Source organism: Schizosaccharomyces osmophilus, chromosome 1 (genome assembly GCF_027921745.1).
Source record: "Schizosaccharomyces osmophilus chromosome 1, complete sequence".
Taxonomy (NCBI): Eukaryota; Fungi; Ascomycota; class Schizosaccharomycetes; order Schizosaccharomycetales; family Schizosaccharomycetaceae; genus Schizosaccharomyces; species Schizosaccharomyces osmophilus.
The window spans coordinates 487,462-503,729 of NC_079238.1; the positions used below are offsets into that span (position 1 = coordinate 487,462).

At 40.4% G+C, this 16,268-nt stretch overlaps 9 protein-coding genes across 9 annotated transcripts; 5 read left to right on the forward strand and 4 right to left on the reverse strand.

The window, feature by feature from the left end:
- Window positions 1–99: 99 nt before the first annotated feature.
- SOMG_00221 (uncharacterized protein) lies at window positions 100–369 on the forward strand (the record flags this gene model as incomplete). The annotated part of the gene is made up of 2 exons (XM_056179017.1): window positions 100–291; window positions 337–369. 2 exons carry the CDS (start codon window positions 100–102, stop codon window positions 367–369), a joined length of 225 nt encoding a protein of 74 aa, XP_056037155.1.
- A 709-nt stretch (window positions 370–1,078) lies between these two features.
- SOMG_00222 (Alpha/Beta hydrolase fold, DUF1749 family protein) lies at window positions 1,079–2,041 on the forward strand (the record flags this gene model as incomplete). Its single annotated transcript, XM_056179018.1, has 1 exon — window positions 1,079–2,041. The coding sequence occupies one exon, from the start codon at window positions 1,079–1,081 to the stop codon at window positions 2,039–2,041; it is 963 nt and encodes a 320-aa protein (XP_056037158.1).
- A 495-nt stretch (window positions 2,042–2,536) lies between these two features.
- On the forward strand, window positions 2,537–3,250 carry mag1 (DNA-3-methyladenine glycosylase Mag1; the record flags this gene model as incomplete). The annotated part of the gene is made up of 1 exon (XM_056179019.1): window positions 2,537–3,250. One exon carries the CDS (start codon window positions 2,537–2,539, stop codon window positions 3,248–3,250), a length of 714 nt encoding a protein of 237 aa, XP_056037157.1.
- Window positions 3,251–3,459: 209 nt separating this feature from the next.
- On the reverse strand, window positions 3,460–4,647 carry SOMG_00224 (agmatinase; the record flags this gene model as incomplete). The annotated part of the gene is made up of 1 exon (XM_056179020.1): window positions 3,460–4,647. The coding sequence occupies one exon, from the start codon at window positions 4,645–4,647 to the stop codon at window positions 3,460–3,462; it is 1,188 nt and encodes a 395-aa protein (XP_056037160.1).
- Window positions 4,648–5,336: 689 nt separating this feature from the next.
- SOMG_00225 (amino acid transmembrane transporter) lies at window positions 5,337–6,886 on the forward strand (the record flags this gene model as incomplete). The annotated part of the gene is made up of 3 exons (XM_056179021.1): window positions 5,337–5,560; window positions 5,611–6,481; window positions 6,548–6,886. 3 exons carry the CDS (start codon window positions 5,337–5,339, stop codon window positions 6,884–6,886), a joined length of 1,434 nt encoding a protein of 477 aa, XP_056037159.1.
- Window positions 6,887–7,483: 597 nt separating this feature from the next.
- toe3 (DNA-binding transcription factor) lies at window positions 7,484–9,271 on the reverse strand (the record flags this gene model as incomplete). Its single annotated transcript, XM_056179022.1, has 1 exon — window positions 7,484–9,271. The coding sequence occupies one exon, from the start codon at window positions 9,269–9,271 to the stop codon at window positions 7,484–7,486; it is 1,788 nt and encodes a 595-aa protein (XP_056037162.1).
- Window positions 9,272–9,837: 566 nt separating this feature from the next.
- SOMG_00227 (Acetyl-CoA hydrolase/transferase, C-terminal domain superfamily) lies at window positions 9,838–11,403 on the reverse strand (the record flags this gene model as incomplete). Its single annotated transcript, XM_056179023.1, has 1 exon — window positions 9,838–11,403. The coding sequence occupies one exon, from the start codon at window positions 11,401–11,403 to the stop codon at window positions 9,838–9,840; it is 1,566 nt and encodes a 521-aa protein (XP_056037161.1).
- Window positions 11,404–11,917: 514 nt separating this feature from the next.
- SOMG_00228 (aminotransferase, class I/classII) lies at window positions 11,918–13,288 on the forward strand (the record flags this gene model as incomplete). The annotated part of the gene is made up of 1 exon (XM_056179024.1): window positions 11,918–13,288. One exon carries the CDS (start codon window positions 11,918–11,920, stop codon window positions 13,286–13,288), a length of 1,371 nt encoding a protein of 456 aa, XP_056037164.1.
- Window positions 13,289–13,736: 448 nt separating this feature from the next.
- cao1 (copper amine oxidase Cao1) lies at window positions 13,737–15,866 on the reverse strand (the record flags this gene model as incomplete). The annotated part of the gene is made up of 1 exon (XM_056179025.1): window positions 13,737–15,866. One exon carries the CDS (start codon window positions 15,864–15,866, stop codon window positions 13,737–13,739), a length of 2,130 nt encoding a protein of 709 aa, XP_056037163.1.
- Between the last annotated feature and the right edge of the window lie 402 nt (window positions 15,867–16,268).

The following is a 16,268-nucleotide window of genomic DNA, read 5'->3' on the forward strand; positions in this document are numbered from 1 at the left end:
TATGAGTCGCCCATTAAATTTGATATGCCACATGAGAACCCTAACCCAAATACGCGTAATGGTATTAAATTTTCAGAGTAATGTAAATAAACCGTCAGAATGGAAAGGACCATATCTGTTTTACTTCCAGCTCTCTTTCTTGTGAAACAGTACCGGAAATTTTGGATCGAAAACCTGCGACAAAAAAGAGCCGAAATTTCTAACTTTAAAAACACTACATCATACATTTGTCTGCATGGTCCCCAGGCTTCCTTACGAAGACTTAATACCAATTCTTTCGTGCATTTAAGAGTAAGTGTTTTAATAAATTATTTCCTTTTTTTATATTTTGAATAGATGTCTCTATTTCCTTGTTTTACAAAATCGTAGTAAACTTTCATTATGATATTTGTTTACATGCGTAGACCTTTTCTTGAAATATCGTTAAATTACCAAAAGGACGTATAAACGATTCGAATACTGTTTTCGAATCGTTTTATTTTTTTCAAATAAACTATCCATCTGCTAGCGGTAATCCACAAAGAGTGTAAAAGTTCAAACTCTTCTCATAAGTCTTCGATTCGATGACTTTTAGTTTCAAATCTTCCATGTTTTCAGCTTGAACCAAAATCAACTTAAAAGAAATTTATTATTCAATTTAACTCTACGTTTTTCAAATAATTGTTTGTGATTATTGGGTTTATAACTAAAAATATCAAGCCATTCACAAAAAAACCGCGGCCAAAAAAAAAAGAAATAAAAGGGAATAACAAAGATCACTGTACCTTTGTGGCTTTCATTCCCTTTTGTACCAAAAACTGCTCTTCCCTGCTGTTGCGTCAAAAGCTTTTGCTGCAGACATTTAATACCCAAATTTTCAAAGATGTGTAAATATGCTCAATTTTAGTTTTCCGAGTCATTTTCTAATCGCGTCCCATATCCTTTCATGAAGATTCGATGTTCTCTAAAACAACATACCCAATTTTCGTAAACCTCTTTCGTTAACACTTTTTTCGGGTTTCCCCTGCTGCTGTATAAATTTTATTACTTCTCTTTTATTTTAAAAAGTTTATTACTATTAATATTCTTTTTGCTGAAAATGGGTTCCAATACTCCTGTTCATCTCTCTTCTTTTCCTGGAATTCTTCATCAATATACCCCTAAACTCGTTGGTTTTGAATTCGTTAGCTCTAGTGGAAAAACGGCCTCTTCCTGCAAAGACCGTCCTTTACTTCTTTTTGTTGGTGGACTTGGCGACGGTTTAGTAACGGTTCCCTACGTTCCAAAATTGGTAGAACCTCTTGATCAACTTGGCTGGAGTGTTATTCAAGTCCACACCCAGTCGTCTTACATTGGATGGGGAACAGGAAGTCTTGTTCGTGACGACGAGGATTTACATAATGCTGTTGAATTTTTTGCTCATCTCGGCGGCGCTGACTACAACTCCAGGAAAATCGTTTTGATGGGCCATTCCACGGGTTCTCAGAATGTCCTTTATTATCTCTCTCAATCTTCTCTTGACAACCATTTAGCTGCTGCAATTGCCCAGGCTTCGGTGTCTGATCGTGAAGGTTGCTACAATACGATCGGCGTTGACAAGACACACGAATTACTTGCTTGGGTAAAAAAGGATTACATTGATAAGGGTCTTGGAGATGATGTTTTGCCTAGAAGCAAGATTGCTCATGTAATGGGTGATACCCCTGTATCTGCAAATCGGTTCATGGATTTAGTATCTGTTCGTGGTCGCGATGACTTTTTCTCTACCGACTTGACCTCTGATGACTTTGCCAAAACATTTGGCAGTATCAAACCAATTACTGGAACTCATAATTACAGTCGTCTTGCTTTGTTTATGTCTGGGAAAGACGAATTTCTCGCAAAGGATGTCAACCGTGAAGAGGTTGTCCAGAGATTTAGACAAGCCATTCGTCCACAGACTTCTAATAGCGATTTCAGCGGGGTCATTCCTGGTGCTACTCACAACGTAGGAGAGTCATCCGAACCCGGAGCTTTGGAATGGCTTATTGAACACCTTGTCGAAGTATTAAAGCATCTCTAACGTCTTTTCTAGCTGTTGTATACTTAAACGTTTAATTTAATGACATAGATCATATAAATATGGATTTTACTGAAAGTGTCATCCATGTAATGGGCTACAATAACCAAGTACTGTTGTATAGCGTTGCTGAATCGTACTTTACTGATCGATGAATCGCAACCGAAAGCCAAGATGAAATTTCAAAAAGGTTACGCTATATTTAGAAACAATTAATTGTAATGGTTTTCTAATTATGAAACTAAACCGTCGTTGCAAGTAGTATCTTCCAGCAGAACCAAAATCAACCTATTCTATTCATATTTTATTCCCAGCTAGCATACTACGATTTGAAATTCTGAAAGCAACAGTATGGAATTTAAGCAACATTGAAAAGACATGTACTGAGGAATTTCGCCACTCGAGGCTTTCCATCTCAATTTCACTGTTTGAAACATTACCAGCAATTAACAAGAACATCGACTAGTTCAACTGGATCTAGATTGAAGAATTAAACCAATGAGTTTCGACTCAAGTCAGGAAACAGAAAAGAAGGTGCTTAAATCTGCTACAGAAGCAGGAACATTTTTATCCCAAATTGACAAGCGTTGGGAGCGATTGGTTCAATTAGTGGGCGACTATCGACCTGTATTAAAACATCCGTCCAAAGAGCCCTACGAAGAATTGATTCAAGCAGTTGCGGGCCAGCAGTTGCACAAAAAAGCAGCCGACACTATATATGAAAGGTTCAGAAAGTTAGGAACCGATGGCCACTTCCCTTCTCCTCAAAAGATATTAGAAATAGAATCCGAGACTTTACGATCTTGTGGATTTTCTGCTAGAAAGGCCGAAACCATACGAAGCATTGCAGAAGCAACTCTTACTGGAATCGTACCGTCAAGAAAAGCAGCAGAGGCACTATCGGATGATGAATTAGTCGAACAATTGACAAAAATTAAAGGAATTGGTCGATGGACGGTGGAGATGCTACTAATTTTTTCACTCAATCGACCAGATATCATGCCAGCAGATGACCTGATCATCCGGAATGGATTTAGATATTTACACAACTTAAAAAGCGTACCTACCAAAAAATATGTTTTAGAGCAAAGTGAAATTTGCGCTCCATATCGGTCAGTCGCCGCTTGGTATCTTTGGAAGACTGCAAAGCTACCTGACTATGTGAAAGTGAATTCCAAGCTCTCAAAACTCAAACGTTCTGAGACTTTGTAGTTGTGCTTTCTAAAGATAATTTTTATTTATTTATTTTTTCGCTCTTTGCATAAAACTGGCCCATAATTCTTGAACTCTGCTAAAACGTTTTTCTTTCTGGGTAAACAAAATCGATTTATTATCTTGTGAAAACTCGTGTTGGTAAATATATATAACATCAGATTCATAAAATATTCATAAATCAAAAAACCTACATGGCCAAACGTGCTTTAGTAAAGGTTTTCCGCGGATTGAACAAGAGGAGTCTTTACAAACAGGCCAACAATATCGTAAAAGATATTCGCAGCAGTCATCGTAGTCAAATCGGCAACATCGTAGGAAGGAGAAACTTCTACGATATCAGCGCCAACGAAGTTTAGCCCATCCAATCCACGAATGATTTCCGTGAACTCACGAGAAGACCATCCAGCAATTTCCGGTGTTCCTGTGGCAGGAGCATAAGCAGGATCTAATGTATCAATGTCAATTGACAGATACACCAAATTATCTTGAACGCGATCGCGGATTTTCTTTACGATACCCTCTACACCAATTTTGTCAATTTCACGAGCCTCAATGACTTGGAATCCACAGCTCGCATCATCCTCATAGTCCTTCAAGCCAGAAAGGGGACTACGGATTCCGGCATGAATGTTTGCATCCTTGCTCAGTACACCTTCCTTACTAGCCCAGTAGAAGTATGTTCCGTGATTGAGGCCATCGTTATCGATACCGTCTCCAAGTACACCTGGTTTCCATGTATCCAAATGGCTATCAAAGTGAATGACCGAAATAGGCCTGTCGTAAACGCGACTTAAAGCTCGAAGGATGGGAAGTACGATGGTGTGGTCTCCACCCATGGTTAAAAGACGTGGCAGCACAGTCCCATTTCCGGCGTAACCTTCATGATCCGTAAAGGAGGTGGGCTTCCTAGCAAGCAAGTGATAATAGCCTTCTTCCAATTCATCCATGGCATTCGGGATATGATAGTTCGTCATGGGCACATCTCCACAGTCTACAACTTTTGCCCATGATTGAAAGGGATACACGTCTAGCGGGACATTGTACAGTGCAGGACCGAGACGGCGTGATCCTTCCCGGATACCGCTGGGTCCAAAGCGAGCTCCAGGTCGATAGCTAGTCCCCATGTCAAAAGGTGCGCCTACGAATGCAATGTCATAATCAATGCCACGACTAGCCAAGCAATTTGGAGAAGGCAGATGTCCAAAAGTAGTAATTCCTGAATACAACGTTTGGACTTTGGGTATATATGCATCATCATCGTCGTAATTATAGTATTCCTCCGCTAAGGAATAAAATGGTTTTTGTTCATTCGAACCACCAAACTTTTTAGCATTCGCAACTCCTAAATGAAGTGTTACAACGTACAAAAAGCTTCTTAGAATTGCAGTTATCATCTTTTGTTCTTTCTTCCACTCTACAATTCAACCAACGACCAATTTTGGAAAACAGTTGCTTTATAGTATATTCTATGTTCGTTTTCAGGATTCTATTTCATTTTATCCTTTCATTTCCCCATTAATCTACCCGCATTCATCCTCGATATTACCTCCGTGGAATTCATGATTATCACCACCAAACATCCACGGTGCCTTTCACCGTAAATCCCACCTTTTCGGCGTATTTTGTTACATAGTTCCACGCAAACAAACACTATTACATCTTTAGATAAATATCATAAGACAAAGAAATAACAAAAATCGACGTTAGATGTTAGAATGGATAACCATGTCAACAATGAAATGGTAAAGGTTATTACGGCCTGCTTTTATGCCTCTACATTTGACTACCAACAAAGGACGAAAACTTCGGTATCAAATATCTGTCTTGAGACTTTATCAAGTGTGCTTGCTTGTAAGTAGATAACTATATAAGGGATAAAAGTAGGAGGTTTCTTTGACGTTCTAAAACAGGTTTCACTTGATTGACTTTTAAACCTTGATTTGTCAATTCCAATCTATAAACAAGTCAGGTTAAGACTTGAGTTTGTCGAAATCAGTGGAACGTGTCTTTTCTTATATCCTTTGGATATTATTTGAGCTAGCCAGGTGTTGCTTTCGTTCAAAGATTAGAATTCCAATTAACGATGACTTCCCTCCTCGAAAAAGACCAAAAGGTCCCGGCGGTTGAAGTCACCAAGGAAGCGGTCTCTGTCAATAGTCCTGGATTAAAAGACGTCGAGCTTGGAGAATCAGTTGCTTTGGCTGATGATGATAAAATGCTTATGAGCCTGGGCTACAAACCCGTCTTCCAACGTAAATTCTCTTACTTGAGTGTCTTTGGTCAGTCTTTCGGTGCAATGGGCCTTTGGTACGTATCTATCTTGTCTTCTTTCTCCTTTCTAACCCTTTTCTCTCAAGCCCCTCCATTTCTGGCTCCCTCATATTCGCCATGAATTGTGGTTCTGGCGGTATGGTCTGGTCTTGGTTCTTGGGATGTTTTTGCTTGCTTCCCGTTGCCATTTCTATGAGTGAACTAGCCTCCTCAATGCCTACTTCCGGTAGCTTATATTACTGGATAGCCAAACTTTCTCCCAAAAAGTACCGAGCATTCCTTAGTTGGCTATTGGGTTATGTGAGTATGCTTGCTTATGGTACCGGCTTCGCTTCCACCGTCTATGCTGCTTCTTCTCTTCTGATAGCTACCATTTCCGTTGGGAATTCTGGTTTTTCCCCTACAAAGTATGAACAGTATGGTATCTATATTGCTTTCAGTATCGCTTGTTCTTTCCTCATTGCTATGCCGACAAATTACCTAGCCCATTTCAACAAGTTTTGTGTGTTTTTCCAGATTTCCACCGCCTTGATCATTATCATCAGTCTTGCAGCTTCCTCTAATTCCCATACCCGGACGAGCGCCAGTTACATCTTTACCAATTTTCATAATTACTCAAGCTGGAAAAACACGGGCTGGGCATTCATCATGTCTTTTACCACTCCAGTATGGGTTGTTTCGGGGTTTGAGTCATGCGCTACCGTTGCTGAGGAAGCTACAAATCCTTCTGTGGCCGCCCCAATTGCTCTTATATCTAGTTTATCGGCAGCTTTGGTTTTGGGTTTTTGCGTTATGGTTACCATTTGCGCTACCATGGGGTTTGACTTTGAAGCCATTATGAATAGTACTACAGGAGAGCCCGTCATACAAGTTTTGTTAAACAACCTGGGAGTTAATGGTTGTCTTGGGGTATCTTCTGTTTTGATCGTTGCTCTTTGCTTAAACTGCTCTTGTTTGGTACGTCGATAGTCTTTGCCTTGCAAACCTTTCACCCAGCCCTTTTCTCATCTTCTAACGTTTTAGTGTGTCGGAGCAACAAGAGAAGTCTTTGCCTTTTCCAGAGATGGTGGCCTTCCAGCTAGTAAATATCTTTCAAAAATCACTTCAAAAGGTGTCCCGATTAATGCAATCATCGGGGTGGACATATACGCTATCTTGATTGGCTTGCTTATGTTGGTGAATGAAGCAGCGATCTCTTCCGTTTTTAACTTGGCTATCATTGCTCTGTTTGTTGTTTATTCCTTACCTTTTTTGGCAAGAATTTTATTTGATCGCCTTAAACCAGGTACGTACTTTATTTTAGCCTTTTTACTAACTTTGCAACTGGTAAATTCTATTGTGGAAAGTTTAGTAAACCGCTAGCAATTTATTCGGTTGCTTGGCTATGGTTTATAGCTATAATGTTGTTTTTCCCAAGCTACGAACATCCAAACCAAATGGAAATGAACTGGGCTATCGTTGTTTTCGTATTTCTTTGCCTAGTTTGTATTGTATATTATTATTTCCCTAAATATGGAGGTAAGACATTCTTTCAGGGACCGGTGAAAACAACTGAAAGCGATGAAGAGCCCTATTACTAATCTTTTTTCTTTTTTCTTTTTTCTTCTTTCTTTCTTCTTTTGAACTTAAGACTTGTTTGTGTATTTACGTTTTTATGCTCATTTCTTAATGTCTATACCCATTTGATATACGCTTATAAAAGTTTAAATTAATCCTCTCTATTCTATTCTTTTACTGTTTATGCATATTGTTGTTATTTTCAGCGACGCATGGTACGGTATATTTAGGCGAAATTAGCCAAACAATTGCAAGTTATTTAATTTCATACAACTCGTGCTTATAGTAACTAAAAAAAATAACCACATGTAAACTCCAAAAAAATAAAATAATAGTAAAACCCCAAGTATTATGTACAGATATCCCATCCGAAGTCAAAAGACAAATAAATAAATAAATAAGTTAAATCAAGAAATTGGTCAACTCGAAAGCATCCGCAGTAAACGCAGGTTGTAACGCAATATAATGCTCAGCGGCATGAATAAAATTCTCAGTAACTGAAGCGAGCTTCTCAGCTAATTGTCCATTGAGGTCTCGCATTTTAAGAAAAAACTTATAGACGGCATACATACGGTTTAAATCTTCTAGGAGTTGATCAGGATTATTTTCCTTTCCGCTCACTGTGCTAGAAAACAATGTTATGAAAGGGGTAAAGGGATTATAGAGAAATATCCAAAGGTAGCAAACGTTTTTGGAAATAGGATCTAGCACCACGAAAAAGTTCTTGAGAACATCAACAGCTTTCCGAGCCGTTTCTAAGCAAATACTGGAACCTTCTTCAGTATCGTTCAACCTTTGCAGAAATATGACGGTGTTGCAATATGAAAGATAGATTTCTATACACGCTGAAAAAAGTCTCTGATCATCGCTATTTAGAGTAAAGAAGATGTTCTCATTCTTGCTTAGACTCTCAAAATAGTTTCGGATTCCCAAAGGTAAAGAACTTTGCCAATGTTGCATCTTTTCAAAGATAGTCCAAATTACCTTCAGACGTGTACCCTCAACAGAAGGTGTATTACTACTATAAAGCTTGGAGCGAATTTCATTCTTCAAAATTGTCAATGAAATTTCTGCAATGAAAATAATATCCCCATGATATATGTTTGGATATAAAGGCTCTTTGTTGGTGTCGGGATACCCGCAGTCAATGTCCATATCACTTAAAACAGAAGGAGTGCCAAAGACTAAAGAAGTCGTTATCTCGAAAACATAGCAAACCCAAAATATTCGCCGATAAAGTTCGGCAGACCTTTTGGGCACCTTCAAAGTTGAGCTAGCGCGATGTAAATTCAAATCTCGAATCATTAGACATGCTTGACCACAAAGGGCTTTACACAACGTAAAAAGTGATAAATGAGCAGTGAACTGAATCATAATGACAAGTGCTTGAATCTTTTCCACGTGAGGTATCAAAAAAAATCCAGGCTTCTGAATTAAATACCAGGATGCACAGAAAAAGGATTCAGCAACCTTTTGATCATCTTCCATTTTGCTTCTCGAAACCGCCAACGCAAGTATAGCATAAAACGATACCAACCATACACCCTTTGTGTGGTTTGGATCCACATATAATTTGTGTAGTTCGGCCATAAAGTCATTTTCGTAAAATATCGGCCACCAACAGTTAATATAGCGAAAGTACCACTGAATGCGAGCAACAGCCCATTCATGCTCAGGTACATCAGGAAAGTCCTTATCCCAACTAGGGAAAGAATGAGCAAACAAGTCATCAATATTTGTATCTGAAGGAGATAATTTGAATAGCTTGGAATATTCCTGTAATTTATTATCAACTAATGAGCTAGCGTCTCGAATTTGGGATATCAATGAGGGAAAATCCCGAGTTCGGAATCTACTAGGCGGCTTATAAGAATCCTCAGCAAGGTTCAACAACCTGTCCAGCTTATCCTCAACATTTCGAAGGCGAACATGAAGTGAATAATTATCCTTTGTATCAGGAGATGCGCTAACATCGTAACTAGGACTATCCTCCGATTCAAGTGAAGGCAGCCGAGTCTTCGCTTGTGCATCATTTTTCATTTTGAGACTATACCGCTTCAGTCTCTTTGAATAGTGACATACTTCATTGTAGACCAAACAATTTTGACACCTGGGAAGCTCACGATTACATCGAATCTTTTTCCTCCGGCAAAAGTCACAAGCTTTCTTGGGTTTTTCGACGCCGTCCATCTGTGAGTTTGCAATTGTTTTATTCTCTACAATTGAGATTCCAATGAATCTAATTCTTAAAATCTAAGAGAACATACGCTAAAGTGTTTCGTTCGGTAGTGTATGGGTATTAGTAAAATTTCGTGAACATTTAGCAAATCGTAATATGAAGATTAATGTTCAGAAGCAAGGAAACGTAGGTAAATTCATTAAATATTCTAATTAATTTGAATATCGATCATATATAAAATTTTTCAATAATAAACACAAGGGCCTTCCAACAAAAACAAGAAATGTACTTGGAAGGACACCCTAAATTACTCAAACTGAATGAGAGAACCAAAAAGCATAAAGAAGATTATAAGTTTTATTAATTTTGGTCATTCATGTACTCAACCATGCTACGGCATTCTTAAAGATGGCAAAGAAAGCAAATCATTCTAATATTTCATGGACCATGAAATCTAAGCTTTTGATATTTTCCTCTATTCTTGTTCAATTTCTTTTGATCAAAGCGAATTGTATCATAATGAACCGTGCATGTCAACAAAGATCATTGCAGGGGAATTCCCAGGTCGCCGACACGCTTACCAAGATGAAACCTTCATGCTTCCTTTTTCAAGAAAAGACGTATGCATATTAAATGCTTTATCCAAAAGGACGGGCTCGTGCCCCATCTTTCTTTTTAGACAAGCAGATTCTGCCAAAGTAAAATAATCCATCAGGATGGGACGGTAAACAGGATGAGCACAATTTTTGATGACTTTTATTGCTCTTTCTCTCGGGGAGAGACCACGAAGGTCTGCTAACCCTTGTTCCGTGACGACAATATCAATATCATGTTCTGTATGATCGACGTGTGTCACTTTAGGAACTATGGTAGAGATACCGGTTGGATCTGTCTTGGACGGTCTTACAGAGGGAGTGTGCATAATGCTAAGCTTTGCATTTCTCATAAAATCTCCAGAACCTCCAATGCCGTTGAGCATCCGACTTCCCATTACACAGGTACTGTTCACATGCCCGTACAAGTCCACTTCCACAGGGGTATTCAGCGAAATGCATCCCAAACGTCGAATTATCTCTGGGCTATTGGTGATTGCTTGAGGACGGAGAGTCACTCGTTCTTTGTAAAAGTCCCACTCTCTGTAAAAGTTTTCCAGTTCTTGGGGTGAGAAACGAAGAGACATGGACGATGCGTACTGAACAGTGCCTGACTTTAGCAAATCCAAAAACGCATCTTGTAAAACTTCAGTCCAAACTTGAAGATTTCGGAAAGAAGAATTACCAAGCCCTTCGACAACGGAGTTTGCAATGGCACCGATGCCAGATTGGATTGGATGTAAATTATTTGGAAGCCTTCCCCGATGAGTTTCGTGCTTAAAGAAGTCTATAATATGATGCGAAATTGATTTGGTAGAGCTATTTCCTGGCTCTGTACGAGTTGGAAATTTCCCATGAGATCCCTCAACGATTCCCACAACCTTCCTAGGATCCAGAGGAATTGCCGTTTTTCCAATTCTGTCTTTAGAAGTACAGACGTTCAGCGGTCTTCGGTAGGGAGGCGAAGTAGGTACGTATAAGTCATGGATTCCCTGAAGCGAAGGACTATTGGTATTCATTTCGACAATTACCTTTTCAGCTGCTTGGATAAGTTCAGGTGTCACACCTACCGAAGCTCCTGGAACGAGATCTCCTTCTTCTGTGATCTCTGTAGCTTCTACAATTGCTATATTCAAAGACTGAGGCTTTCCATCCTTTGCACCCAGATGTCCAGATGTCAGCTGCTCCGCGAAATCTATAAGGGAGTGATCATGAAAATCGATCTTTCCATTGTTTAGACCTTTGTTGATTGATTTGCTTACTTGGTAAGGCGATCTGCTGCGGACCATACCTAGTTCAGACAAAGCCAATTCTGTAACTGTACCTCCAGACGAGCATACTCGTAAATCAAACACGGGTCTAGCAAATGATCCATTTGATCTGACCTCGTTGATCACTGGCTCTAATGACTGCAAAGGATAATCAACTCCAGTAAATCCTGACCAGCCAATCGTCTGGTGACCTTGGAAGTTTGAAAGCAAACTAGAGGGCTCTATGATTTTGTTCCGCAAATATTTACATCGAACCCGAGACAATAATTTTGAGGACATGAAGCAACTTTAAAGTAGCTTGAAACTAAAAAAAGAAAGAAAAAGAAAAAGAAATGTTACAATTTTTGCCATTTCTCGCGTTGCAGCTTAAAGCACAAAAAGATCTCACCTATTGTTGGGCATCTCTTCTAAGATTTCACTCGATCTCTGTCTAGTGTGAAGTCTCTCCTCTTGGCGTTTGTTTTTCTTCAGCAAATAAGAAAGGAATATGTAACTTTGGGAACCTGTTGGTAAATACCCAAACAGTTTCGGCTGTTAAAAACCGAAAGCCAAGAAAATTATCTCTCTTTTTATTTGAAGGACGCTTTTTGCTGTGTTTTCGAGCCCGTGCTACATTCTACTTATTTACATTGGCCTTCAGGAAGGAATTCTTGAACAAAAGTTGTTGTAAGCGAAAGATCAAAAGCGTCGTCAAAAGTTGACCATTGGAATTGTGAAAAACTCTCACGGGTCGAGTTGTACATCTTGAGGTTCTCAGAAAACTTTAGTTTATTTCGAATATACTCTCATTAGAATGATCTTGTGGGCGAACAGCATCAAAGCTCAAAGGTCAAGGATCGGTACTTTACCGTTTCAGCAGTTTTTAAAGTCGTTTGCAAGCGACTCAAGATTGGGGTTCAATTATGATGCTGCATTCCAAGGAGAAATTCAAAAAAGAAAAGATACCAGTACTTATAGAGTGTTAAGTAACATTAATCATGTTATCAATCACCAAGGCCCTAAGGCATACACGAATGATCACAGAAAGGTAATCGATGTCTGGTGCAGTAATGACTACTTGGGAATGCGGATGAACAACGAAATTTCTAGTGCTATCCACTCGTTTGTCGATAGGTACGGTGTTTCTTCAACCGGCTCCAGGAACATTGCCGGGCATAACCAAGTCTTTGTCGACTTGGAGAACTCTTTGGCGAATCTTCATCGAAAGGAAGCTTGTCTCGTTTTCAACAGTGGTTATGTTGCCAATGACACTACACTCGCTACCCTGGCACAAAAGCTTCCTGGTTGCGTTTTCTTCAGTGATGAGCTAAATCACGCCTCCATGATTCAAGGAATTCGAAACGGGAAAGCGGCCAAAGTTATATTTAAGCACAATGATATACAGGATTTGGAAGAAAAACTAAGTAGATACCCTCAGAAAACTCCTAAAGTCATTGCCTTTGAGTCCATTTACAGCATGAATGGTGATATTGCTCCTATTGAATCCATATGCAGGTTGGCAAAGCAGTATGGTGCATTGACATACCTCGACGAGGTTCACGCCGTTGGAATGTATGGAGAACGGGGCGCTGGCGTTACTGCTGCACTGAACATTTCAGATCAAGTAGATGTTATTACTGGTTCTTTGGCGAAATCTTATTCAGCGACAGGTGGGTATGCAGCGGGGTCTTCTGCCTTTGTTGATTTCATACGTTCTTTTTGCCCTGGATTCATTTACACTTCTAGTCTTCCTCCTCATGATATCGCTGCTGCTTTGACATCTGTGGAGTATCTAAAATCTTCAGACAAGGAAAGAGCCCTTCAAAAGTCTGCCGTCCGTAAATTAAAAGATGCTCTAAGCGATTCTGGAATCCCTTTCCTTTCCAACCAATCTCATATTGTCCCCATTATGGTTGGGCACCCAGAGTATGGAAGATTGATTAGTAGGGATCTTATAAAGGATTACAACATTTATCTCCATCATATTAATTATCCTACTGTTGCAAAGGGAACAGAACGTTTGAGAGTAACGCCTACACCTCTACATAATGATGAGGCTATTTTGAAGCACTTTATAAGTGCCCTGAAAGAACTATGGAAAAAATACGATTTGCATGGTATTGATCATTGGAAAGCAAATGGATTCTCTGTCAATGACCCATGCCACTTTCCTCTTGTAGCATAAAATTTTAGTATGACAAGCTAGAATGAATTTGATTTACCTTTTGTAAGAAATGTAGTACCCATCGATTTTCTTCTTTTTTTCAATTGAAACTATAGATCTCAACTATTGTATGCCAAGCAGTTTATAAAATTGATTGAAATTTATTGAAAGCGAAACCATGGATGTTCGCTTCTCTGCTTGTCGTACACTCTGATATGCATAAGCTCAAAGCAAGCTTACCAGTGTTAAGACAGCCGAGGTGTCTATGCTTGTTTTGAATCCTTTCCGCTCAGCTACTAAAACATTGAATACAAATTGAATACAAACTAAAAAAGAAAGCGAAAACTGCATATAAAGTAGATAGAAAAAAAAAAAAAATAAAGGCTCATTATGGTGTGCCTATATATTCGTCTATGATGAAAAAAGTAAAACAAAAAAGGGTTTCATATCTATGTTAGCATGAGAAGAATTATTCATGACAGCTGTGACAGTCCTTCTTTTGTTCATTTTGGTGATCAAAGTAGGGTTCACCAAATGCGAGTCTAGAAGTTGCATCTGTAAGACTTTTTAGTAAGTCTTGGCCACGGTGAGAAGATTTTTCTTGGTCAGCCTTCACTTTGGAGGTCAATACGTTACGGGATGGAGGAACGTCCAAAGCGGGATTGCGGAGGAAGAAGTTTCTAGGACGTAAAAGAAGACTGATGGGCTCAGCAGGCATTACAGGGAAGTCTTCAGGTGCGGGAAAGTGGGTAATACCAAAGGTGTGCCAAACGACAATATCACTGTTTTCTACATTTCCATCTTGGTTCTCTTCGATCCATTCGGGCAAGCCCTTGGAAGGCTCACCAGAGGTTTGAGGAACGTAGTCACCGGCGGGATAGAGTTGGCCATCCTTGTAAGGGGTGACATGCATATGATGACGGGCAAAGCCAGCTCGATTGGAGACCAAGGAGCCAGGACGAGCCAGCAATGGAGGGACTTCACGAGAGACAAGCTTGTAGGAGACGGGCTTTTTGGAGTAAGGATGCAATTTGTTGGGGTTGCAAATCTCCCAAGTACGGGAGGTAGTACCATCATAGTCGCTGATGGCTTCTTTGACGGTCTTGGCGACGGTACGTTTATTGGTAAAGGCATTACCGTAGTAGTTTTCTTTGGATCCGGGAAGACCGTCACCACTAACGGCATCATTAACGGCGACCGAGTTATCCAAACCATCGACCATGGGGTTGAGACGAAGGCAAAACAAGTGTTGATGATTGTGAGCATTGACTTGGGGATAGACTTGTGTGCCCCATCCATTGGTGTCCTCGTCTGGATTCATGGCATAAGTATTGAGGATACCAGTAAGTTTGAGTTGGCATTCAATGACACCGTCCATGTGGAAGGTCCAATAGATCATGTACTCATAGTTGGCAGCAGTGAAAATCTGGGAAACGACGAGCTTGATACCACGGGTGGAGATGGTAGTTTGAAACTGATCACGGAAATCGGAGTGTTTGAAGAGGACGCCATCGTCTTCTTCGTGGATGCAAATGGCATTCTTTACATGCTGGACTTCACCGGTATGGCGAACGAAATGGGCGTCCAAATAATGAATGACACCCTTGCAATCGCAGCCCAAGGCTAAAGGATTGGTAAGGAAGCCGGCACCGTATTCACCCAAGTCAAAAGCATGCTTGCGTTGATGGGGATGTTCTGGGTTGCCGTAAGGGACAACCATTTCAGCAAGGGACATGCGATAGAAAAGAGGGCGAACGTTGCCATGGTCGTTGTAGGTGATATCGGACAAGACAATACCTTCACGGTAGTTGAAGCCAATGTGGAAACGGAAGTTTTGCCATTCAATGTAACGTCCTTTGAGGGTAAAGTTGACTCCCTGGGGTTGGGCAATGGCGATGGGCTTGACTTCGCGCATCTTGCCATACTCCTCTTCGGCATCTTTCTGGTTGAAATTGGAGTGCTTATGCTTGGATAAGGGTCTGCGGACAGAGGGAATGTCAATAGCAATGACCTTTTTGGCATCGGGGTCGATGACGGGGCAAAAGTCGAGAGGATGGGAGTATTGGGAATCGTCTTCGTTGGATCGATAGTACATGAGGGCTTGTTGAAGACGACGGCTACTGCCAAATCGCTCATCATAACCAATGGTCCAAGGATCACAATACACGTGGTCGATTTCATCAGCGGGGACACCGGACAAAATGCATTGTTCTTGAATCTTGGGATCATTGCGAACAACCGATTCGGTTTGTTCCATGGTATCGGCGGTAATGATGGGACAAACACCAGTCATGTGTTGCCAATCCAAGATGGATCGTTTGGTCAAATTGACTTTGCCCTCTACGAGTCCTGAAACATCAGCTTCCAAAACCACGACGAGTGCAATCCGATCGGGGCGAGGCTGTGCATTGGGATACTGCTTCCAGGCCAAATACTCGTACTTGGGAGGCTCGCTCAGGGTAATCACATTGAAGCTATACTTGTGCTCGGGGAAGGACTTGCGCACAAGCTCCACAGCCAGCTTTAATTCCTCTGGGCCCAGAGGGTCCATAGGATTTGAATAGTCATCATGGTGAGGTTGGGAAGGCAAGAGAGTCATTCTAGCTAGCGGCGGGATCGACAGGAATCAATTCCAGTGGTGTACTGATCTCTTTTGGGAAACTTCTTTTGGATTGGAAAATGCAAAAGAAAAGGAAAAAGAAAAACAAAGATGAAAATGGAATGAAACAAAAGAAACCAAAATAAACAAAAAACAAATAAGAATAGAAAAAAAAACCAATATTCTAAAACATAATTAGTATTCTTCATTCAAGTCATGTCTGTTCATGGGCATCACCACGGGCACCATCACATCGCGTCGTCGTCTCTTCTCTTTCATGGTGGTGCATCTCTCTCTCCCATACACCCACCCACACAATTCCAATGCCACTTCTCTACAGAATGCGTCTATTATGACTTGACTCAACTACCTACAATGAATGACCACCTTGCTTACCTCTTC